Source organism: Hyperolius riggenbachi, chromosome 10 (genome assembly GCF_040937935.1).
Source record: "Hyperolius riggenbachi isolate aHypRig1 chromosome 10, aHypRig1.pri, whole genome shotgun sequence".
NCBI classification, from domain to species: Eukaryota; Metazoa; Chordata; class Amphibia; order Anura; family Hyperoliidae; genus Hyperolius; species Hyperolius riggenbachi.
In genome coordinates this window covers 3,357,705-3,382,425 of record NC_090655.1, presented here as the reverse complement: position 1 = coordinate 3,382,425, position 24,721 = coordinate 3,357,705, and the positions used below count along the sequence as shown (strand labels likewise).

Here is a 24,721-nt window from a genome sequence, read left to right as displayed (position 1 = left end):
AGAGCCGGCATATACTGCGCCTCTGACGTCACTGCAGCTGTGATACTACAAGAGCCAGCATATACTGCTTCTCTGACGTCACTGCAGCTGTGATACTACAAGAGCCGGCATATACTGCGCCTCTGACGTCACTGCAGCTGTGATACTACAAGAGCCGGCATATACTGCGCCTCTGACGTCACTGCAGCTGTGATACTACAAGAGCCAGCATATACTGCTTCTCTGACGTCACTGCAGCTGTGATACTACAAGAGCCGGCATGTACTGCTCCTCTGACGTCACTGCAGCTGTGATACTACAAGAGCCGGCATATACTGCTCCTCTGACGTCACTGCAGCTGTGATACCACGAGAGCCAGCATATACTGCTCCTCTGACGTCACTGCAGCTGTGGCACTACAAAAGCCAGCATATACTGCTCCTCTGATGTCACTACAGCACTACAAGAGCCGGCATATACTGCTCTTGTAGTATCACAGCTGCAGTGACGTCAAAGGAGCAGTATATGCTGGCTTTTGTAGTGCCACAGCTGCAGTGACGTCAGAGGAGCAGTATATACTGGCTCTCGTAGTATCACAGCTGCAGTGACGTCAGAGGAGCCGTATATACCGGCTCTTGTAGTATCACAGCTGCAGTTTCGTCAGAGGAGCAGTATATGCTGGGTGTTGTATTATCACAGCTGCAGTGACGTCAGAGGAGCAGTATATGCCGGCTCTTGTAGTGCCACAGCCGCAGTGACGTCAGAGGAGCATGCTCCTCTGACATCACTGCAGCTGTGGCGCTACAAGAGCCAGCATATACTGCTCCTCTGATGTCACTGCAGCTGTGGCACTACAAGAGCCAGCATATACTGCTCCTCTGACGTCACTGCAGCTGTGATACTATGAGAGCCAGTATATACTGCTCCTCTGACGTCACTGCAGCTGTGGCACTACAAGAGCCGGTCCTCTGACGCGGAGCAGTGCTTTTCAGCGCTGCTAGATTTGGGCGCAGCCGGCGCCTCCATAGACTACAATAGGAATCACTCCTATTGCAGCGCTCAGTGAGTAACGTCGGCGCTGTCAGACGGAGCCGAGGTTGCTTAAAAAACACAATAATTCGGCCTCCAGCAATCGCTGGAAGCCGAATTATTTCATTCCCCCACTATCCATGGCGGCCTGAAGGGGGAATAGTAACTTTAACGGCCCGGACTTGTGCAGAAGCAGGATCAGCCGTATAACAGCTGGATCCTGCGCCCAAGTCTACCAGCGCCGATTTCAAATGTACTCTTCTGACGTCACTGCAGCTGTGATACTACGAGAGCCAGCATATACTGCTCCTCTGACGTCACTGCAGCTGTGATACTACGAGAGCCGGTATATACTGCTCCCCTGATGTCATTGCAGCTGTGGCACTACAAGAGCCGGCATATACTGCTCCTCTGACGTCACTGCAGCTGTGGCACTACAAGAACCAGCATATATACTGCTCCTCTGACGTCACTGCAGCTGTGATACTACAAGAGCCGGCATATACTGCTCCTCTGACGTCACTGCAGCTGTGATACTACAAGAGCCGGCATATACTGCTCCTCTGACGTCACTGCAGCTGTGATACTACAAGAGCCGGCATATACTGCTCCTCTGACGGCACTGCAGCTGTGATACTACAGGAGCCAGTATGTACTGCTCCTCTGATGTCACTGCAGCCGTGGCACTACAACACCCAGCATATACTGCTCCTCTGACGTCACTGCTGCTGTGATACTACAGGAGCCAGTATATACTGCTCCTTTGATGTCACTGCAGCTGTGGCACTACAAGAACCAGCATATACTGCACCTCTGACGTCACTGCAGCTGTGGCACTACAAGAGCCAGCATATCCTGCTCCCCTGACGGCACTGCAGCTGTGATACTACAAGAGCCGGCATATGCTGCTCCTCTGACGTCACTGCAGCTGTGATACTACAAGAGCCGGCATATACTGCTCCTCTGATGTCACTGCAGCTGTGATACTACATGAGCCAGTATATACTGCTCCTTTGATATCACTGCGGCTGTGGCACTACATGAACCAGCATATACTGCTCCTCTGACCACACTGCAGCCGTGACACTACATCAGCCAGCATATACTGCACCTCTGACGTCACTGCAGCTGTGGCACTACAAGAACCAGCATATACTGCTCCTCTGATGTCACTGCAGCACTACAAGAGCCGGCATATACTGCTCCTCTGATGTCACTGCAGCACTACAAGAGCCAGCATATACTGCTGCTCTGATGTCACTGCAGCACTACAAGAGCCGGCATATACAGCTCCTCTGACATCACTGAAGCTGTGACACTACAAGAGCCGGCATATACTGCTCCTCTGATGTCACTGCAGCACTACAAGAGCCGGCATATACAGCTCCTCTGACATCACTGAAGCTGTGACACTACAAGAGCCGGCATATACTGCTCCTCTGATGTCACTGCAGCACTACAAGAGCCGGCATATACAGCTCCTCTGACATCACTGAAGCTGTGACACTACAAGAGCCGGCATATACTGCTCCTCTGATGTCACTGCAGCACTACAAGAGCCGGCATATACTGTGCGCATGGACCTCCTGACCCTATCCAACAAGAGCTTATCGGATATGTTCTTGTGGCTGCGCTCCCCATCGTGTGTCTCCATACTGCGCTTGCATGAGTACTGCCATGTCTGCTCAGTAAGCTGAAACCACTTGTCCACGAGTGGCACCATGCTACTGCACAGGCCTGGCTGTACTCGCGCAGGCACAGTATGGCCAGGGTCCTGGGCAGCGGCGGTGGTCTTGTGGAGGATGTGGGACGGCTCTGGAGGACCCAGAAGATTCCCTCTTTTCAGGTATCAACCTTTTTATTTAAAACTCCTCAGGTTCACTTCTTCACTGCCTCTGCGCTCCATGTCGCGTTCCATCACTCCGACACTGTCTACTTCCAGCCTTGAATGGAGGACGTATCAGAGTGATGGAATGTGACGTGGAGCGCAGCAGCCAGAGGCGGCCCCCGCGCTGTGCCTTGCATGTCTAGAGACTCGGTATCAAGGCATTTGGAGCAGAGTATCGCATTTGTGAGTTCTCCCCAGTAAAGAATAACTAGAAACCTACGATGGCATTGTACTGAATTTATGAATTATTATACTATATACAATCTTTATCAGTTATTTCGAATGTAATCCTATTTTTTTCATCCTTTTGTGTGATTCAGTACTGCGCAGTGCTTGCAGATAACACAATACCGGTCAGTGGAAATGTTTCTTTATCACTGAACAGTAACCAGAAGATTAATTATTCATAATGCAGTGACTGCCGCTGTCACCACTGCTGGCGGTTCTGGCAGAGGCAGAACAAACGCTCACCGCTGTCATTCAGCTGATAATTGGGGACTGGCTGTGAGATCACGGGAGGAGTTCTGGCTGTCAGAAAATGACATTGTATACTGGCTGCCATGCTTATCATATACTACCATACACTGTCTCGCAAACTTCCATAGTTCCTTATTGCTTATTGTGGGACGATTTCACATGGATACTTTAGTTGCATGTATGTAGAGGACGGTGGAACATGGACAGGGCACTGATGTTAAAGGGGAACTGATGTTAAAGGGGAACTAAAGAGAGGTATATGGAGCCTGCCATGTTTATTTCCTTTTAAGCAATACCAGTTGCCTGGCAGCCCTGCTGATCCTCTGCCTCTAATACTATTAGCCGTAGACCCTGAACAAGCATGCAGCAGATCAGGTGTTTCTGACTTCAAAGTCGGGTCTGACAAGATTAGCTGCATGCTTGTTTCTGGTGTTATTCAGGTACTACTGCAGAGAAATAGACCAGCAGGACTGCCAGGCAACTGGTATTGATTAAAAGGAAATAAATATGGCAGCCTCCGTATACCTCTTACTTCAGTTCCCCTTAAAAAATACTAAGAATTAATAGCAAGTCTGGCTGCCAGGTAACTAGGTATGTTGGATAATTGGTATACAAAGGAGAATACAGCGGCTGGCACTACGGCGGCACTCAAAACATATCACAACTTGCAATCCAAAAATGCATAGATTCCACCGGGTAATTGCACATGTAAAGCCCAGCGTGCTCAGGATCCAGAAACACAGATATCAAGCTCATTCACCAAATAGATAATGAAGATCCGGCACTGCCTCTGAAGACGCTACTGAAGCGAAACGGACGTTAGGCGGGCCGTTCTCACCACCATGCCCCACAACCTTCACTAACCACAACGGGTATGTGCACTTTACATGTTTGTACTGCATGAATATTTTTTGAATACCTCTTGCATATTGAAAGAGCCGCTGGCAATAAAGCTCTTTTTAAGCTAGAAGCAGTGGCGGATCTTCATTATCTATTTGGTGAATGAGTATGTTGGATAATGTTTGCACGCCACACATTGCAGTGTTCAAAGGTAATTTCACCCCAGGCTTGTTTCAGGTCCTACGTGCCATTAGAGCTGCATGTATGGTGCCGTGTATCAGGGTTGTGGAGTCGAACTCCAGGAGTCAGAGCTATTTTGGGTACCTGGAGTTGTAGTCGGTGGTTTCATAAACTGAAGAGTCGGATGATATTTGTACCAAATCCACAACCCTGGTAAGAATTAGACTGAGTCTGAGTCAAGGAGATTTTTGTACCAACTCCACAGCCCTGCCGTGTGAGGTGCTGTGTATGATGCCATTGAAGCACCGTGGCTGTGTATAGTGCCGTGTATGGTGCTGTGGCCGTGTATGGTGCCATTGAAGCACCGTGGCTGTGTATAGTGCCGTGTATGGTGCTGTGGCCGTGTATAGTGCCATTGAAGCACCGTGGCTGTGTATAGTGCCGTGTATGGTGCCGTGTCCGTGTATAGTGCCATTGAAGCACCGTGGCCGTGTATAGTGCCGTGTATGGTGCCATTGAAGTACCGTGGCCGTGTGAAGTGCTTTCTGTGTATGGTGCCATTGAAGTGCCGTGGCCGTGTGAGGTGTCGTGTATGGTGCCATTACAGTGTTTTGGCTGTGTGAGGTGCTCTGTATGGTGCCATTGAAGGGCCGTGTATGGTGCTGTATATGGTGGCATGGCCGTGTGAGGTGCTGTGTATGGTTCCGTGGCCGTGTGAGGTGCTGTGTATGGTGCCGTGGCCGTGTGAGGTGCTGTGTATGGTGCCGTGGCCGTGTGAGGTGCTGTGTATGGTGCCGTGGCCGTGTGAGGTGCTGCGTATGGTGCCGTGGCCGTGTGAGGTGTCGTGGCTGTGTATGGTGCCATTGAAGTGAGGTGTAGTGTATGGTGCCATTGACGGGCCGTGTGAGGTGTAGTGTATGGTGCCATTGCAGTGTAGTGGCTGTGTATGGTGCCATTGAAGTGCCATGGCCGTGTGTTGTGCCGTGGCCGTGTGAGGTGTCGTGTATTGTGCCATTGCAGTGTCGTGGCTGTGTATGGTGCCATTGAAGTGCCGTGGCCATGTGAGGTGCTTTGTATGGTGCCATTGACGGGCCGTGTGAGGTGTAGTGTATGGTGCCATTGCAGTGTAGTGGCTGTGTATGGTGCCATTGAAGTGCCGTGGCCGTGTGAGGTGTAGTGTATGGTGCCATTGCAGTGTAGTGACTGTGTATGGTGCCATTGAAGTGCCGTGGCCGTGTGAGGTGCTGTGTATGGTGCCATTGCAGTGTAGTGACTGTGTATGGTGCCATTGAAGTGCCGTGGCCGTGTGAGGTGCTGTGTATGGTGCCATTGAAGTGCCGTGGCCATGTGAGGTGCTGTGTATGGTGCCATTGTGGTGCTGTATGTGTGAAGTGCCGTGTAGGGTGCTGTTTGCTGTGTACGGTGCCGTGTCTGCACTGAGGGGACACACAATGCTCCATTGTAGCCAGGAATATGCCAGGAATGTGCATGGGTTGTGTCCTCCATGCCCGGCGCTCCGCTCGCACTTCCATATTCATGCCGCTCCAGAAGCTCCGCGCTCTCCTGTAAGGCTTCTCTCTGTTCCGTGTTTCTTGTCTGTCTGCTCTGCAGTCGGTGGTCTGTAGGGATATCGCTGATGGTGGAGATGCCGGTATTGTGAACGCTTTGTCTGGGGTCTCTTTAGCGTTGTCATCCCTTCAGGGAAAAGCTAAGCGTTCCAGCAACATGCTTCAGAGGGGGGCGCTGTGGAGTTTTATCACAATGGCCATGTCTGTATGTCTGGGGCTCATGTACATTTTTCCCGTTAGTCCTAAATTGCGAGCGCTGACCTGTGATCTTATACTGGTGCAGGAATAATATCTCACAATGCTGCTCTGTGTTTTGGCTCTCTTGGTTGTACAGCGTTGCTGGGAGTGTTTGCTGTATGTGACGCTTTACTGGTGTATTTAGCGAAGCTTTTTGGCACTTTCTTAGCTGTGTTACGTATTTATTGCTGCATATGCTCTGATTTTGGGCAGAAGGAGGAAAACCTTTGGCAGAACATAGTTCCTGTATCCTGCCGGCTGATGGTCTCCGAGTCTTCAACCATTGTTAAAAGGAACCCAAGGTGTGAGACCGATAGGCTGCGATATATTTATTTCCTGTTACTATACCAGTTGCGTGGCTGTCCTGCTGGTCTATTTGGCTGCAGTAGTGTCTGAATCACACCTGAAACAAACCTGCAGCTAATCCAGTCACACTTCAGTCACCTGATCTGCTGCATGCTTGTTCAGGGGCTATGGCTAAAAGTATTAGATCAGCAGGACAGCCAGGCAATCTGCCTTGTTTTAAAGGAAATAAACATGTCCGCTTCCATATCCCTCTCACCTCAAGTTCCTTTCAAAGGGACACTTAAGTAAAAAAAAAAAAAAAAAATGAGTTTTACTCACGTAGGGCTTCCAATAGCCCCCTGCAGCTGTCCGGTGCCCTCGCTGTCTCCCTCCGATCCTCCTGGCCCCGCCGGCAGCCACTTCCTGTTTCGGTGACAGGATCTGACAGGCTGGGGACGCGAGTGATTCTTCGCGTTCCTGGCCCCAATAGTGCCATCTATGCTACTATAGCATATATCATATACCATATAGCAGCATAGAGGGTGCTAATGTGTCTGGGAATGTGAAGAATCACTCGCGTCCCCAGCTTGTCAGCTCTTGTGACCGAAACAGGAAGTGGCTGCCGGCAGGGCCAGGAGGATCAGAGGGAGACGGCGAGGGCACCGGATAGCTGCAGGGGGCTATTGGAAGCCCTAGGTGAGTAAAACTTTTTTTTTTTTTTTACTTAAGTGTCCCTTTTAATGTTTTTCCCTATTGGGCAGATGTCACATCATTTCACTTTACATCAGCGCTGTCATTAGGACAAGAATTAAGGTGCCCATATACACTTACTGATTTTCCTGTTCAATTACTTGCAGATTTTGACTGATGGGATTGGCTGGAAGGAAAATCTAGGCTGAATGGGGGTGGGCGGGAGCAGTGGTAGATTGATGGCCTATAACTGTGCTTTGGAAGGGGGTGGGCGGGAGCAGTGGTAGATTGCAGCATAGAGGGTGATATAGCGGCTGGGAACGCGGAGAATCACTCGCGTTCCCAGCCTGTCGGCAGCTGTCGCCGAACCCGGAAGTAGCCGCCGGCGGGGACAGGAGGATCGGAGCGGGGCTGCGAGGACACCATACAGCTTCAGGGGGCTGAGGGATGCCCCAGGTGAGTAAAAATCATTTTTTTTATTTTAAGTATTCCTTTAAGGGGAAATATTCCCAATTTGTAATTGAGAGAATGTTTTGTAGTGGATAGAACAGACTAACATTTATATCTGTAGCAGCTACTCTTCTCATTGCTGAAGCCTTGCTAAAGTATACCCTCAGGTCCTCCCCTCCATCCTGGTTCCCTCCCCTGCTCCCTGTCCTCAGCATGTGTCCTCCCCTCCAGCCTGGTTCCCTCCCCTGCTCCCTGTCCTCAGCATGTGTCCTCCCCTCCAGCCTGGTTCCCTCCCCTGCTCCCTGTCGCCACCTGCTTTCTGCCTGCCTGGATCAAATTACATCTCTTTTCACAGAGAGGAGAGACAGGAGAACTGCTGCAGTCTGTCTTATCCTATCTGTTTGCTATAATTCTTATTTCTGATGCCCGGATTAGATCACATCTCTTTTTACAGTGGTGTAGGCTGGAAGCAGGGCATGAGGTTGGAGTTATGACCTCAATCCCCCAGCATCCTTTGCACCTATGGTTTGGAAAGAAAAATCAACCTGGCCTAATTTCACACTGGGGATGGGGATTTCAAGACCATATGTGGAATAAAGTGAGAAAATTATTATTATGTGTGATTTTATATATCTTGGCAAGTTATCAGTTTTAAAGCAAACTGTAATTGATAATTTAGGTACTCTTAATTCTAATTCTATGCATCTTGTTTTGTCTGGTCCAGTTGTGAGCTTGCATGAAACGTGTATGCAGGCATATCATGTGACCGCCGTCTCTAGGGCTGTTGCTGGGCACATGATACTGCTTGCGGTGATTGAATGTGATCTAGGTGACCAGTTCCTATAGACTTGTTTCTCTCTTCCAGCGAGGCGCTGCGCAGCATTGTCATCTGTAATGACGCCGCTCTGCGGAGCCAGCCCGTCGTCTACAATCCAGACTTCTTTGTGGAAAAGCTTCGGCATGAGAATCCCGAGGTCTTCACTGAGCTGGTGGTCAGTAACATCACCAGAATCCTGGATCTCCCCGGCACTGAGCTGGCCCAGCTGATGGGAGAGGCGGATCCCAAACTTCCCGGGCAGAACGGGGCGGCCACTGCCTTCTTCAGGTCCCTCAACTTCCTCAAGCGAAAAGGTCAGTGACATCACTCTCTCTATAGGGCCCTAAAAATCTGCAGTACCTTCACTTCTGTGCTTTGTGTGCCTGAGATCTCATTACTGGGGGTATTTATACTTGCCTGGGGCTTCCTCCAGCCCAATGAGGTGCGAGGCCTCCCTCGTCGGACGCTCCATTGCCTTGTAATATATTGTGCAAGTTTCACATTTGAAAATTTGCATGCGATTTTTCGTGCTCCTAGTAGAATCGTAGTCTTAGATGCTGGTTTCCTGCCGCTCGCTGACCTCCACCACTTGGGGCAGCACAGGTGACAGTAACGAATGGAAGATGGCAAAGCTGCTAATCTTTTCGTGTCACCCGTAACCTCTCCTCCAATTCTCTTTGTTTCACAGCTTGGTCGTCGCACCTCCCTGCCAACCTCCAGTGTGCATACAGGCATGCTGGGTACACACGTTGTGATTTCCTGCACGATCCGCGGGATCGTTTATCTCCGACATGTTCGATCGGGATTCGATGGATACAGCCATCGATTTTTGCATACTTAAAGAGAAACTCCGACCAAGAATTGAACTTTATCCCAAATCAGTAGCTGTTACCCCCTTTTACATGAGAAATATATTCCTTTTCACAAACAGACCACCAGGGGGCTCTGTATGACTGATATTGTGGTGAAACCCCTCCCACAAGAAACTCTGAGGACCGTGGTACTCCTGGCAGTTCCCTGTCTGAACCTTGTTGCATTGTGGGAAATAGCTGTTTACAGCTGTTTCCAACTAACAAAAAAGCAAACAGCAGCTACATCACCTGCCAGCAGTAAAAATGTCACCATGTGATAAATGTCAGAATGTAAATCAGGGATTTAAAAGATTTCACAATGGGCAAACACTGACTAAATCATTTATACATCATTATTGTAAAAATGAAGCACTTTTTTTTTTAATTACATCATTTTTCACTGGAGTTCTTCTTTAAGTATGCAAAATCGACGGCTCTATCCATCGAAACCCGATCAAACATGTTGGAAATAAGCGGAAAATCACAACGTGTGTAGCCAGCATTAGACTAATGCGATATGTTACAATGCAGTACTGTGAACAGCCCCATAGAATTGTATGGGCAGTAAGATGTGCTCTTGCGCTGCTGGAACAGGTGGGATTTGATTGCCCTGGGGAGGCACATTTACATTTGGAAGGATTGCAGCCAAGGGTTCCACTGCGATGTCGCAAGCAGTTACCGCCATGCACCCATCAACATCGGGCTGAGATTTCCCAGCATACTCAATCGATTCATCCACCTGATATCGGTTGAATTGTCAATCGCAATCGGGCATGCTTATTGCGGTACAGATTTTCATCCAATTCGATAAAATTATCAGATGGTTGATTGACTCGAAAAATTGATGTGTCAGTCTTAAAGGACACCTGTAAGCAGTTAAAAAAGAAAAGTGTTTAACTTAGCTGGGGCTTCTATCCGCCCCCCTGCAGTCGTCCTGTGACTGCGCTTGGACAAACCAATCCTCCGGTACCCGCTGCGGCTCCCCTTTTTTTGTTTTGATTTTTTTTTTTTAATTTGTGCTGACTTTTAAGTCGCAAGCTACTGCGCCTACGTGGCCATGGCCACGCACTTCCTTGCACACGCTCTTGTCGCAGGCACAGTATCAGAAAACTTTGTACTGCGCAGGACGCTTCCGGCGACAGGTGTGTACGCGAGGCCAGGGCTGGGTAGGCGCAGTGGCCTCTTGCTGAAAATGAAAGTGATCTGCGGCGGGGACCAGAGGATCGGTTTGTCCCGGCGCGGGTCTTCAGGGGGCCGGTAGAAGCACCAGGTAAGTTAAACTCTTATAATAAGGGCTTTGTGCATCAGTGACGTCTGTCTTCTGTAACACAGTACGAAGTGACCGTCCTCCACTTCTGAACTTTATATAAAACTTGGAACATTATACATGCTGCAGATAAGCGGGTGCGCGAGTACAGCCGTGGCTCTGGACACGATGCGCAGCAGTCCCGCGGCTTTCATGTCTGCTCATCAGAGAAAAATAACACCTTTCATGTTCCCTGTGTCTCTGGGAAATGCTGCTTAATAACCCCCCTCTCTCTTCCTGTCTCCTCTCTGCAGAAAAAGGCATCGTCTTTGGAGCACCTCTGACAGAAGAAGGCATAGCGCAAATCTACCAGCTTATTGAGTACCTCCACAGGAGTAAGTGCCTCTCCCATCTGCCTGCACTCCGCTGAAGTGTCCTCCTTGTTCACCAGAGCGAGGGAGATTGTAGCAGCTGTGATGACAGTACTGCAGGAAGTACCATTACTGAACTCCTTCTGAATATCCGCAATCTGACTCCGTTCTGTGTACCATAATAATAATAATAATTATATAGCACTGCCATCTTCTGCAGCACTTTACAAAGTACATAGCCATGTCACTAACTGTCCTCAGAGGAGCTCACTCTAATCCTACCATAGTCATAGTGTAATGTCCTCCCATATTATTATTATGTATTTATATAGCACTGACCTCTTCTGCAGCACATTACAGAGTACGTAGCCATGTCACTGACTGTCCTCATAGGAGCTCACACTCTAATCCTACCATAGTCATAGACTAATGTCCTACCATATTATTATTATGTATTAATATAGCACTGACATCTTCTGCAGCACATTACAGAGTACACAGTCATGTCACTGACTGTCCTCAGAGCAGCTCACACTCTAATCCTACCATAGTCATAATCTAGTAGCCTACTATATTATTAGTAATGATTATTATTTATATAGCAATGACATAGTCAAATTCTGCCATGTTTGTTTCCTTTTAAACAATACCAGTTGCCTGGCAGTCCTGCTGCTATTTGGCTGCAGTAGTGTCTGAATCACACACCCGGAACAAGCATGCAGCTAATCCAGTCACACTTCAGTCAGCGCACCAGATTTGCTGCATGCTTGTTCAGGGGCTGTGGCTAAAAGTATTAGAGGCAGAGGTGCAGCAAGACAGCCAGGCAATCTGTATTGTTTAAAAGGAAATAAATATGGCAGCCTCCATATAACTCTCACCTCGTTATCACTTTCAGAATCGCCTGAGGACAGCATTGGGCAATGCGATGATGTAAAGATTTGCTATATAACTTCATAATAGTAATCATTTCCTGACCGTTACTTGGTAGCGCCGTTTCTGGCCGCAGCCTGCTCCGTGTGACCGATGTCTTTATCGTCCTCGCAGATCTCCGCACGGAAGGTCTGTTCAGAATTCCCGGGAACAGCAATCGGCAGCAGATTCTGAAGGACAGCCTGGATAGCGGGACAGATGTTGACGTGGATTCTGGTGAGTTTCATCCGAACGATGTCGCCACCCTCCTGAAGATGTTCCTGGGAGAGCTGCCGGAACCGTTACTGACGCACCGCCATTACCACGCCCACCTAAAGATCGCAGGTACAGAACCGCCATACAGACGCTTGTCATTAATCGGGAGTGTTCAGGCTAAGGGGAATTATCACTGACATGGCTGCTTCTATCAGCAGACATCTAATATACAATATATGCAAACTGCTGCAGAAGGCGTGAGAATCTCGCTCTGATCATTCATCATTTAGGGCACCGCAGAGCTCTTTTTCAGTCCGGTTTCATTTTTTAAAGCAAGCTCCAATTGACTTGCATTAACCACTTAAGCCCACAGGGTTGTTTATTTTTTGCATCTGAGCAACTTTCACCTCCCATTAATTTTCCAATAACTTTATCACTACTCATCACAATGAATTGGTCTATATGTTGTTTTTTCCGCCACTAATAAGGCTTTCTTTGTGTGATACATTTTGCTAAGAATTTATTTGATTCTAAATCCATTTTAACAGGAATATTAAGAAAGAAATGGAGAAAAATCATTATTTCTCAGTTTTTGGCTTTAGTTTGAAATTAATACATGCCTCCATAATTAAAACCCATGTATTGTATTTGCCCATTTGTCCCGCTTATTACACCATTTAAATTATGTCCCTATCACAATGTATGGCGCCAATATTTTATTTGGAGATAAAGGTGCATTTTTTCAATTTGCATCCATCACTATTTACAAGCCCATAATTAAAAACATTATATTAATATACTTTTTTTGACATGCATATTTAAAAAGTTCAGACCCTTAGGTAGCTATTTGTTTTGTTTTTGTTTTTTATTGTAATTTTTTTTGTTTTTGTATGAAAAACTGTATATTTTTGGTGTCTGAGTTAAACAGCTAATTATAAATGTAAAAAAGTGTGTGTGTGTGTGTGTGTGTGTAGTTTTACTATTTGGCCACAGTGAAAAAGTCCTGGAAGCGTGATAGTACGCTTCCAGGAAGAAGAATGAAGACGGGGAACTTTTTGAAACTCAGAAGAACCGTAGCCTCTGATGAGACGCTGTCGGCTTTTCTGTGGGAGGCTTCGATCAATGAAAGGGATCTATAATCCATTTCATTGATCGCTGGCTAACGGCCGGCGGCGGGAGCGCACGCGGCCCCACGGGAGTGAGCGCAGTCCAACTGGACGAGAATGTTCATCCAGTTCTGCTTAAGTGGTTAAAATATTACATGGAGGTGGTAAAATTGTATTATTTTAAGTATTTATATAGCGCCAACATCTTACGCAGCGCTGTTGTCACTAACTGTCCCTCAGAGGGGCTCACAATCTAATCTCTGCCATAGTCCTATGTCTATGTATGTATTGTGTAGTGTGACGCTGGAGCATCTGCGGGTTGGTGTCCATCATGCGCAGTGACGTACGCTGACGGAAGTCTTGTAAGTTTATGGCGCTGCACATATTTTAAACAGTCCGCCGCATGAATATGCATTGCGCATGCACGGAAGCGTATTTTGACAATGCACCTCCGCGCACACAGGAAGTGATTGCTAGAGAGCCCTACTTCCTTCTTGGCTTGCAGCCAGAAGGGAAATTGCAGCGGTAATCCCTGAAGGCTATTTTTTTAGCGGTGCATTGCGCTGATTAGCAGCGTGAAACCGGCCTGTCTGATGCTGTGTAGGGGATGCATGCGGACGTGCAGGTACAGGCGTGCACACATGATGCTACCTTGTCCCCCTTAACCACCCTGGCGTTCTATTAAGATCGCCAGGGAGGCTGCGGGAGGGTTTTTTTTTTAAAGAAAAAAAAAACTATTCCATGCATGAAAGCCCACTAGAGGGCGCTCCCGATCCGTAATTCTGATCGCCTCCGGCGGTCAGAATTAACAAGGAAGGCCGCAATGAGCGGCCTTCCTTGTTTTGCTTACTTCATCGCCATAGCGACGAGCGGAGTGACGTCATGGACATCAGCCGACGACCTGACGTCAGCCGCCTCCAATCCAGCCCTTAGCGCTGGCCGGAACTGTTTGTTCCGGCTACGCTGGGCTCGGGCGGCTGGGGGGACCCTCTTTCGCCGCTGCTCACGGCGATCAGGTAGCACACGCGGCTGGCAAAGTGCCGGCTGCGTGTGCTGCTTTTTATTTCATTAAAATCGGCCCAGCAGGGCCTGAGTGGCACCCTCTGGCGGTAATGGACGAGCTGAGCTCGTCCATACCGCTAAGGTGGTTAAACCCCTCACCCCCACCCCCCATTTTATTTGGCTGCCTTGGTTTTCTGCTGTGGTTCAGTTTTAGGAATGCCAGTCAGGTCCGATCTGGGTGGACTTCTCACTACCAGTTACTATTAGATGATAAATGAAAATTGCGCAAAAGGTGGATCAGCGCATCACCAGGCCGCCTCCGAATGGCCTCCAATCAGAGGTGCGCTGATCCACCTTTTGTGCAATTTTCAAGTTTACTTGGTGGCGCACCCAGGCTATGCATAGGTTAGGATTTAGTTAGTGTTATGTCCCCTCCCATAGGGGGATGACTTCTCCGCAGTGGGAGGGACGAGTACTTAACAAGTTGCATGCAAGCTGTTACAGGAAACCAACATCCTCCTCTAGTGGTAGACAGGTCATGTGTATGCTCGGTGTGTATTCGATCCCACAGGTGGGGCTTGCACTCTCTTGCAGGTAGGCACTTGCCTGTTTTTGAGTAGCGCTGTTCATTTCCTTGCTATGTACTAATTTAATTCATTTTTGGTCAGCTGCTCCCACTTAACAGCCATGCTTTTGGTGTATATGCAGAGCTTCTGTTTGGGTTCAAGGTGCGTTTGTAGTTCTTGGGGGGGCTCAGCGCATCTTTGATTGGAGGCCATTCGGAGGCGGCCTGGTGTTGCGCTGATCCACCTTTTGCGCAATTTTCAATTTTCGATTTTATTTGATTAGCCGCACCCAGGCTATGCATATACATAGGTTAGGATTTAGTTAGTGTTAGGCCCCTCCCATGGAGGATTGACTTCTTCGCAGTGGGAGGGACGAGTACTTAACAAGTTGCATGCAAGCTGTTACAGGAAACCAGCATCCTCCAGTGGTAGACAGGTCATGTGTATGCTCGGTGTGTATTATATCCCACAAGTGGGGCTTGCACTCTCTTGCAGGTAGGCACTTATCTGTTTGTAAGTAGCGCTGTTCATTTCTTTGCCATTTACTGTTAGCAATACAATTATGATTTTTGGATACAGGGTTCCTTATTTTAAGATGAGCTAGAATTCCTGAATTTAGCCAGTCCCAGTTCATCTCTATACAGTAGATAAACTTTTTTTTTTTTTTATGGAGGAAAAAGAACTAAACCAACGATGTCGCCTTTTTGATTGTGTATTTTAACAGACTTGATGCTTCTCGATGATAAAGGTAACCGGACGGGCGCACCGGATAAAGAGCGACAAATCGAGGCCCTGCAGCTCCTGTTCCTGCTGCTCCCATCCCCCAACAGAAATCTCCTCAAACTGCTTCTGGATCTGCTCTATCAGACGGCAAAGAAACAAGAACGGAACAAGATGTCCGCCCACAACCTGGCTCTGATGTTCGCCCCGCACATCCTGTGGCCCAAGAACGTGAGTAATAAAGCAATCTTGCCTCAGGTGGGAGGCTTAATAATAATTGGACACAAGAAAAGATGACTCGTTTCGTGGGACCTGCCCAGTTCCTCAGGTCTATAGTAGTGTTTTTATGCAGCTGTATGGATGGACTGGGGACACTCCCCACGTTGGCCAGTGATTGGCCAATGCAGCAACCAGTGGAGTCTTCTCACAATCTAATGTGCACAGCTCTCCCTTCACTTGCGCGAAAAGATTCGGTTCTTTCAGCTTTTAGGCTTTTTAATGGGAAGGAACTCTTATTCTGATAAAGCAAAATCTTTATAGCAGAAAGTAGGCAGGTGAAGGCACACACAGCTCGCACCTGCACAGTAGAGCGGACCAGATTGAGCTCGGCTTACGCTCCTGGAGCCCGAACGGAAAGCCGCTTCTGCGCACAGTGCCAGCAAGCCTTTCGGGGGTTCCACCGCTGGATCGCTTCTGCTGAGGACTAAAAAAGCTTCTTTAGGATCCAGAGGCTTCTCCCTCCCAAGGTAAGTACCCCTGTCAGTTAAAGTGCACCTGAACTGAAATGTGACCTGAGATAAGCATGGGTGTACATGTGGTGCTAAGCCTGCTCAAAACTTGCCTGTGTCCACTTTAAAAAAAATAAATAAATATGTAGAACCTAAACACTTTTATCTGGCTGAGCAAACACTGCTGTTGACAGCAGAGAAATGAAGCCGAGAAGCTCAATATTTGTTTTTGTTGGAAGCTAAATGAACCAGATCTTATGTCACACTTACATGGCTGCTATGAAAACTTCAGAGATCACATTTAACTTGTGAAAATAGGAATATGAGACACTAGGAAAGCTCCATATACAACTACAGTATTCTCTCTTGGTTTGTTTTCATTTCAGGTTTGTTTTAGTGACTGTGTTTTTGGCTGTAATAAGTTCCTGTATCGGACTTCCTGTTTGACTTCTACTGCTTTCTTTGTGTTATAGGTCACCGCCAATGACCTGCAAGAACATATAATAAAGCTCACAAATGGGGTGACGTTTATGATAAAACATTCACAAAAACTATTTAAGGTAAGTGACAGCGGTTTGTATGTGCTCTTATTTTATTTATCTTTAGGCTCTTTAAGCAAAATCTTTGTCCTGTTGCTCTAGCGTACCTGAGCTGTGACAAAACGTAACATGGCGGGCTACAGCACCCACTGCTGACCAGGTTTCTTCTGCATGGTGACTGGGCAAAGACAAAACTAACATGAAGAAATGTGTAACAAAGTGAGAGAGCCCTGCCCTTGTGAGCTTACAATCTAAACTGCTTCTGAGCAGTTATAAACCACCTAATTCCTGCTTTCTGTGCTGCGATGCAGCTTGGCTGCTGGAGAGACATTGTCGCTGAGGTTTAGCTTTAGTTCCAGAACTCTGAGACAAGGCAGTGTGTGGGCACTAGGCATGCACTTCCCGCTATTCAGCAGTAGCCACGCCCCCGTGTGTCAGAGTGCTCGCAGGGAAGCCAGCCCATCAGGGTGATCAGGTGATGAGCTTTAGCTTTAGTACCGGAGCTCTGAGACAAGGCAGTGTGTGGGCACTAGGCGGCACAAAGCATGCACTTCCCGCTATTCAGCAGTAACCACGCCCACGTGTAAGACCGGCCCATCAGGGTGATCAGGTGATGAGGTTTAGTTCCAGAACTCTGAGACAAGGCAGTGTGCGGGCACTCGGCGGCACAAAGCATGCACTTCCCGCTATTCAGCAGTAGCCACGCCCCCGTGTGTCAGAGCGCTCACAGGGAAGCCGGCCCATCAGGGTGATCAGGTGATGGATTCCGAATACTCTGATTTGCTAGTCACAATTAGAGATTGACCACCGAGATGCCGGGAATTCTGGCTTGCATGCAGACTGCTCCTGTAGAGAAAACCTTTTGTACACGACGATAATGCATTTCAGAGAGATGTCGTTCCCATTATAGGGGGTCTGAGCCATTCGGCAGGTGTGATTTTTGGTGTTACCTCACATTTATTCACCATAGCGAACAGGCTGTGGAAATGCGCACTAAATCATGTCTGCGCTTGAATTCCTAGGTAAATATTTGCATGTGTTTTTATAATGTGTAGATTGGGGTTGCAAGTCTTGAAACTAAAGTACCGTATTTTTCAGACTATAAGACGCACCCAGTCTTAGAGGACAAAAATCAGGGGAAAAATTATATACTAAACCTGGTGCATCCATGGTGAGGGGCATCTTGTGGATTCTGCCCCCTTATTCCTCTTGTGTCTGCCATGTGTCCTCTGCTGTCTTCCTTGTATCCCTCTCTATGCCCCTTTGTGTCCTCCTGTGTCCTCCTCTGCATTGCGGCGGGTTGGAGGTTCGTATTGTCAGGCCTTCACTAGTCAGGGACTCCCTGCATTTGGACTAGAAGACGCAGTGACACTCCCCCCCCCCCCCCCCACACACACACACACACACACACACACACACACACACATACACGTGTATACACATACACACGCGTACACACACACACGTACGTAAGTACACACACACACACACACACGTACACACACACACACACACACACACACACACACACACACACACACACACACACACACACACACACGTGTACACACACACACGTGTACACACACACACACACACACACACGTGTACACACACACACACACACACACACACACACACACACACGTGTACACACACACACACACACGTGTACACACACGCGCACACACACGTGTACACACACGCGCACACACACGTGTACACACACGCGCACACACACGTGTACACACACGCGCACACACACGTGTACACACACGCGCACACACACGTGTACACACGCACACACGTGTACACGTGTACACACGCACACACGTGTACACGTGTACACACGCACACACGTGTACACGTGTACACACGCACACACGTGTACACACGCACACACGTGTACACACGCACACACGTGTACACACACACATGCACGTACACACGTGTACACACACACGTGTACACACACACGTACACACACGCACACGTACACACACACACGTGTACACGCACACGTACACACACGCACACGTACACACACACGTGTACACGCACACGCACACACACGCACACGTACACACACGCACACGTACACACACACACGTGTACACGCACACGCACACGTACACACACACACGTGTACACACACACACGCACACACGTGTACGCACACACGCACACGTACACACACACACGTGTACACACACACGCACACACGTGTACGCACACACGCACACACACGCACACGCACGCACGCACACGCACACGTGTACACACACACACACACACTTATTATTATTAAGTTATAAAGTGCCAACACATTCCGTGGCGCTGTACAAAGTAAGAAACGAACATGGGGTACATAATACAGACAATGGTGTACACCAATATACAAGATACATAATTAGTGACAAATTACCAAAACGATACGGTACTGGTAATGACAGTGATAAAAGTAACATGATGAATAAAATGTATAATGATTTCCAGGAAACAAGAGGGAGAGAGCCCTGCCCTTACAAGCTTACAATCTAGTGCTGAAACCATGTTTCAAAATGCCTTAATTTACAATGTATAGCTACAGGACTGACACCTCATTATAATTACTGTAGACTTTGCATTGACCATATTCAGTTCACTCATTCAGAGTACATCAATTAGCGTCCCCCCTTGTTTTTCCATGACGCTGCGCATCCCTTCGAGTTGCCATGCCAACGTAGCGTCCCTAAAGATGTCTTACCTCCGATGCATCAAGCGTACTTAACGCTAATTTGTACAATGCCTTCTATCGCTGATGAGCCTGAAAAGCGAATGAAATCTTCCCACTTCTACAAAAGTATACATTAGTCGTTCAGTAATTGCTGCATTTCTAAGAAAACAATTCAGTGGGGGGAGGAGATGGAGGAAGTCTGTAAGCGGAATGCTGAGATTCTCCTATATGGCTTCACTGGGAGTAAAGAGAATCATCCACTTCATCTAAAGGGAGTCCATACTGGTGCCCAGTCACTTGTCCGACATCCAGAGGAGAGGTCTTCTGGCCCAGAGAGGTTAATTGCGGGAATCGTGGAGGAGACCCTTTTAGCAGAAGGTTTGCAGAGTCCAAGGCTCACCTCTTAGCCAGCCAGGGCATTGATATGTTTGCTCCTATATCCCTCCTGCATATTCACATTGCTTGCTAGCCTTTGTATTGGGCGTACACTGGGAAGGAGATCTGCCTGCATGTAAAAAGGCAGCTGGAGACCGCTACTAGTGTAATACAGGTAAAATTACAGCTATTCTATTACAACGGTAAAATATCAGTAATAGTTACTGATATTTTACAATTATCCCACCCTACTCTTACACAGAACCCTCCCTCTACCGGTGCTGAACCTTAATAGACAACTGAAGTCAGAGAGATGTGGAGGCTTCAATATTTATTTATTTTAAAAGCAATACCAGTTGCCTGGCAGCCCTGCTGATCCTCTGCCTCTAATACTTTTTACCCATATCCCCTGAACAAGCATGCAGCAGATCAGGTGTTTGACATTATTCTCAGATGTGACAAGATTAGCTTCATGCTTGTTTCTGGTGTTATTCAGACACTACTCCAGCCAAATTCATCAGCAGGCAACTGGTATTGTTTAAAAGCAGATAAATATGGCAGCCACCATATCACTCATTTCAGTTCCCAATTAACCTTAAAATTCCAAGCTGGAATTATTCCTAATGACCATTTCATTTCAGACCCTCCAATAACTCTGCTGCCCAAGGGGCGCAGAGGGATTAGAATGTCGTCTTTTCTATATAAAAATGCTATTTTGCGTCATCTGCAGATCTTTATCTCTGTTTTTGTGAAACTGATCTTATGACGAATACAGACATCCAGTTTTGATTGGCTAATTTTACAATTTCCATGCAGTAGGTGGCCCTACAGATTTCGAATACTTTTCAAGTGGACCCAAATTAAAAATACAAGATTTCAGAAATAAAATCTATTTTATAACTTATAATAATAAATAGCAGCCTTTTTTCAGCTGCATGATGACTAATATAAAATATTTTACATTTATTGGAGGAACCCCCCCCCCTTCCTTTCATATTGCCGGGACAGAATCCGGCAGACTGGTGGAGTAGATGGTGTCCGGCAATGGAGGAATTGCTAATGGCTGCCCCCTGTGTAACCCTAGTTATGAGAAGAGAAGGGTGAAAAGCATGCACTGAAATGCTCATAGGCTTGAAGGAGTGTTTATTTATCTGTGTATGTGTCAGAGTGGTGCAACTAAATATTTAGAATTAAAAAAATGTTTGGTTTGGGTCCGCTTTAACAGACTCTGTAGGTAAGCTCTCATACTACATGGCGTTGGTAAAATTAACCAGTGATTGGCCAATTTTAATTGAAAGTGTGTGCTGGGATTCAGGCCGGAGTTCCTCCCTAATGTGGCCTTGAATGTTGTGGAGGTATTGCTGTCAGCCGTTCCCTTATCTGAAGTGTGATTTTTGCTTCCAGGCCCCTCCATACATACGGGAATTTGCGCGGATGCATTTCAGTGGACATCGGACTCCGGCAAAGGTAAGCAGAATAACGCCGTATCCGTCGGAGAAGATGGAGGCGCTGCTGTCTGTAGGGGCTCATTCACTGCAACATTATTATTATTATTATTATTATTATTATACATTTATATAGCAGAGTGGGTGATGGATTCCAAGTTTCCTTTCTACTCCCTCTTTTCTGTCGGGCTGCTGCTGCTGATAATCCACCACACTTTCCATGTGTTTGATTATAGATTTAAAGGGTACCTGAATTAAGTAAAACTATCCAAGGTGGTCATACCTGGGGCTTCTTCAGTGCCTCCATAAGCTGCATGACGCTTCCACATGTCCTGTCCTGTCCACACGGCCTCCTCATTGTGTTCCCAAGTGGCTCTGTGCAGCAGCAGAGGGCGGGACATCCTGTATACATGCAAGCACAGTGTGCAGCAGCTGAGGGCGGGGCAGATGCAGTGTGCAGCAGCAGAGGGCGGGACATCCTGTATACATGCAAGCGCAGTGTGCAGCAGCTGAGGGGGCGGGGTATACACAGTGTGCAGCAGCTGAGGGCGGGACATCCTGTATACATGCAAGCGCAGTGTGCAGCAGCTGAGGGCGGGGCAGATGCAGTGTGCAGCAGCAGAGGGCGGGACATCCTGTATACATGCAAGCGCAGTGTGCAGCAGCTGAGGGGGCGGGCATACAGTGTGCAGCAGCAGAGGGCGGGGTATCCTGTATCCATGCATGCACATTGTGCAGCAACTGAGGGTGGGGCATCCTGTATCCATGCAAGCGCAGTGTGCAGCAGCTGATAGCGGGGCATACGCAGTGTGCAGCAGCTGAGGGCGGGACATCCTGTATACATGAATGCGCCGTGTGCAGCAGCTGAGGGCGCGACATCCTGTATACATGCATGTGCAGCAGCTGAGGGCGGGACATCCTGTATCCATGCATGTGCAGCAGCTGAGGGCGGGGCATCCTGTATCCATGCATGGGCTGTGTGCAGCAGCTGAGGGCGCGACATCCTGTATACATGCATGCGCAGTGTGCAGCAGCTCAGGGCGGGACATCCTGTATCCATGCATGTGCAGCAGTTGAGGGCGGGGCATCCTGTATCCATGCATGGGCTGTGTGCAGCAGCTGAGGGCGTGACATCCTGTATACATGCATGCGCAGTGTGCAGCAGCTGAGGGCGGGACATCCTGTATCCATGCATGTGCAGCAGCTGAGGGCGGGACATCCTGTATCCATGCATGCGCCGTGTTCAGCAGCTGCGGGCGGGGAATCCTGTATCCATGCATGCGCCGTGTTCAGCAGCTGCGGGCGGGGAATCCTGTATACATGCATGCGCCGTGTGCAGCAGCTGCGGGCGGGGAATACTGTATACATGCATGCTCCATGTGCAGCAGCTGAGGGCGGGGAATCCTGTATACATGCATGCGCCGTGTTCAGCAGCTGCGGGCGGGGAATCCTGTATCCATGCATGCGCCGTGTGCAGCAGCTGAGGGCAGGTATCCTGTATCCATGCATGTGCAGCAGCGGAGGGCGGGGACTTCCTGTATCCATGCATGCGCCGTGTGCAGCAGCTGAGGGCGGGACATCCTGTATCCATGCATGGGCTGTGTGCAGCAGCTGAGGGCGGGCCATCCTGTATCCATGCATAGGCTGTGTGCAGCAGCTGAGGGCGGGACATCCTGTAACCCTTGCATGCGCCGTGTGCAGCAGCTGAGGGCGGGCCATCCTGTATCCATGCATGGGCTGTGTGCAGCAGCTGAGGGCGGGACATCCTGTATCCATGCATGGGCTGTGTGCAGCAGCTGAGGGGGGGACATCCTGTATCCATGCATGTGCAGCAGCTGAGGGCGGGACATCCTGTATCCATGCATGGGCTGTGTGCAGCAGCTGCGGGCGGGGAATCTTGGGCAGGTCAGTAACCAGGCATGCGCAGGATGCTGCTGACCTAGGCTGCAGCCCAGCTTTGGAGGCGCATGCATGAGAAGGGCGCATGGAGTGGACATATACTTATAGCTGCAGCAGCCCTTGTCTCAATTTAAAGTAAAATTTAAGGTCACGTTTGCTTTCACTATAGTGCAACCAAATGTTCAGTGTCGGTATGAATGAGGCAGCAATCCAATGCAGATATCTGTGGGGGTGACCGCGTGTATAAACAGCCATAACTGTGACAATACAAAACCCCACAGTGCTCATTTCTGCTTAATATGGGGAACAAGAGAACAGGGTAGCCCCCACACAACCGCCCCTAAAAGCATGAATGGGTGGGACCCCGAGACCCTGGTGATAACCCTGACTATAGGACCAGTCCCAGCCACACAACCAGGCACACTAGCCAGCAGAGGGTGCTAGATACACTGAGCCCAGCGGATCATAGTTAGCAGGGCTGGATTTAGGCCAAGGCCACCTAGGCCATGGCCTAGGGCACCACAGGAGCAAGGACACCAAAGCAGCAGGCTAAACTGGTGCAGTATTTGCAAGATTGCAAATGGTGCAATGCAGAGAGATCAGGCGAGCACCTGACCGCGCTACTCTGCTGCTACCCGCCTGTGCAGCAGCCACCTTGCTCTCTGTGCACGTTTGCATTGTGGCCGACGGCTATGGACTTGGGCAGTTTTGGAGACGGAAAGGAAGAGGAAGCTTCTGCACTGGAGATAAGTGGAGAATTGAGTGACACTGATGGCTAGCTGGCTACCTATACTGAAATGGGGGTGGGAAAAGGAGGGATTAAGGGAGTCATCTGGCTACGTATACTAGAGGAAAAGGGGAGAGGGTGATTTGGCTACCTATACTGGGGGGGGGGGGGTGGAATCATCAGGCTACCTATACTGGAGGGAAGGGGAGTGGAGTCATCTGGCTACCTATACTGGAAGGGTCATCTTGTTACCGATACTGAAGGGTGGGGTGGGGAGGCTGGTGACAGTGGCCTTTGGCGGTAAAGAGTACAAATCCGGCCCTGATAGTTAGCAATGCTGAATGCACACAGTGCTGGTTTAGGTTTGTGTCTCCCCATTCCTGCTTCTCCCTGTGGCTTCCACGAGTGGCGCGGTCACTAACGTATGACGTGGTGGCTGAGGCAGTGGCTGCCGCAGAGCTGTTGCCTCCGGTGGGTTTCGGTTTCCTGTTGCTGAACTGCCACAATGGAACAATTGTTAAAGCGAATCTGTACTCTAATATTCTTACAATAAAAAGCATACCATTCTATTCCTTATTTTTCTCCTGTGCCCCTCTGTGCTGTTTCTGCCACTCTGCTGCAATCCTGGCTTGTAATTAACAGTTTTAGGCAGTATTTACAAACAAACTAACCAGCTTGTAATAGGCTCACATAAACAGAGTGTGTGAGTCATACAGAGCTTGGAGAGGGTGTGTAAAGCTTCTGCCAATGACAAGCAGTGCTGCACATTCCACACATTCCAGCCTCAGCCCGACAGACACGACAGAGGAAAGGAGATAAGATTTATTACAGAGACAGTGCAAGTAGGAGAGGCTGCAGTAAGACA

At 48.6% G+C, this 24,721-nt stretch overlaps 1 protein-coding gene across 1 annotated transcript in view; it reads left to right on the top strand.

Annotated features, from left to right (window-relative positions):
* Window positions 1-24,721, top strand: part of ARHGAP19 (Rho GTPase activating protein 19) — a 53,601-nt gene that overhangs the window by 12,077 nt on the left and 16,803 nt on the right. The window contains exons 2-7 of the mRNA XM_068258817.1: window positions 8,489-8,754; window positions 10,852-10,932; window positions 11,953-12,162; window positions 15,432-15,658; window positions 16,629-16,715; window positions 21,190-21,252. Of these exons, the coding sequence (XP_068114918.1) occupies window positions 8,489-8,754; window positions 10,852-10,932; window positions 11,953-12,162; window positions 15,432-15,658; window positions 16,629-16,715; window positions 21,190-21,252 (934 nt within the window). The remainder of the gene's footprint in view (window positions 1-8,488; window positions 8,755-10,851; window positions 10,933-11,952; window positions 12,163-15,431; window positions 15,659-16,628; window positions 16,716-21,189; window positions 21,253-24,721) is intronic.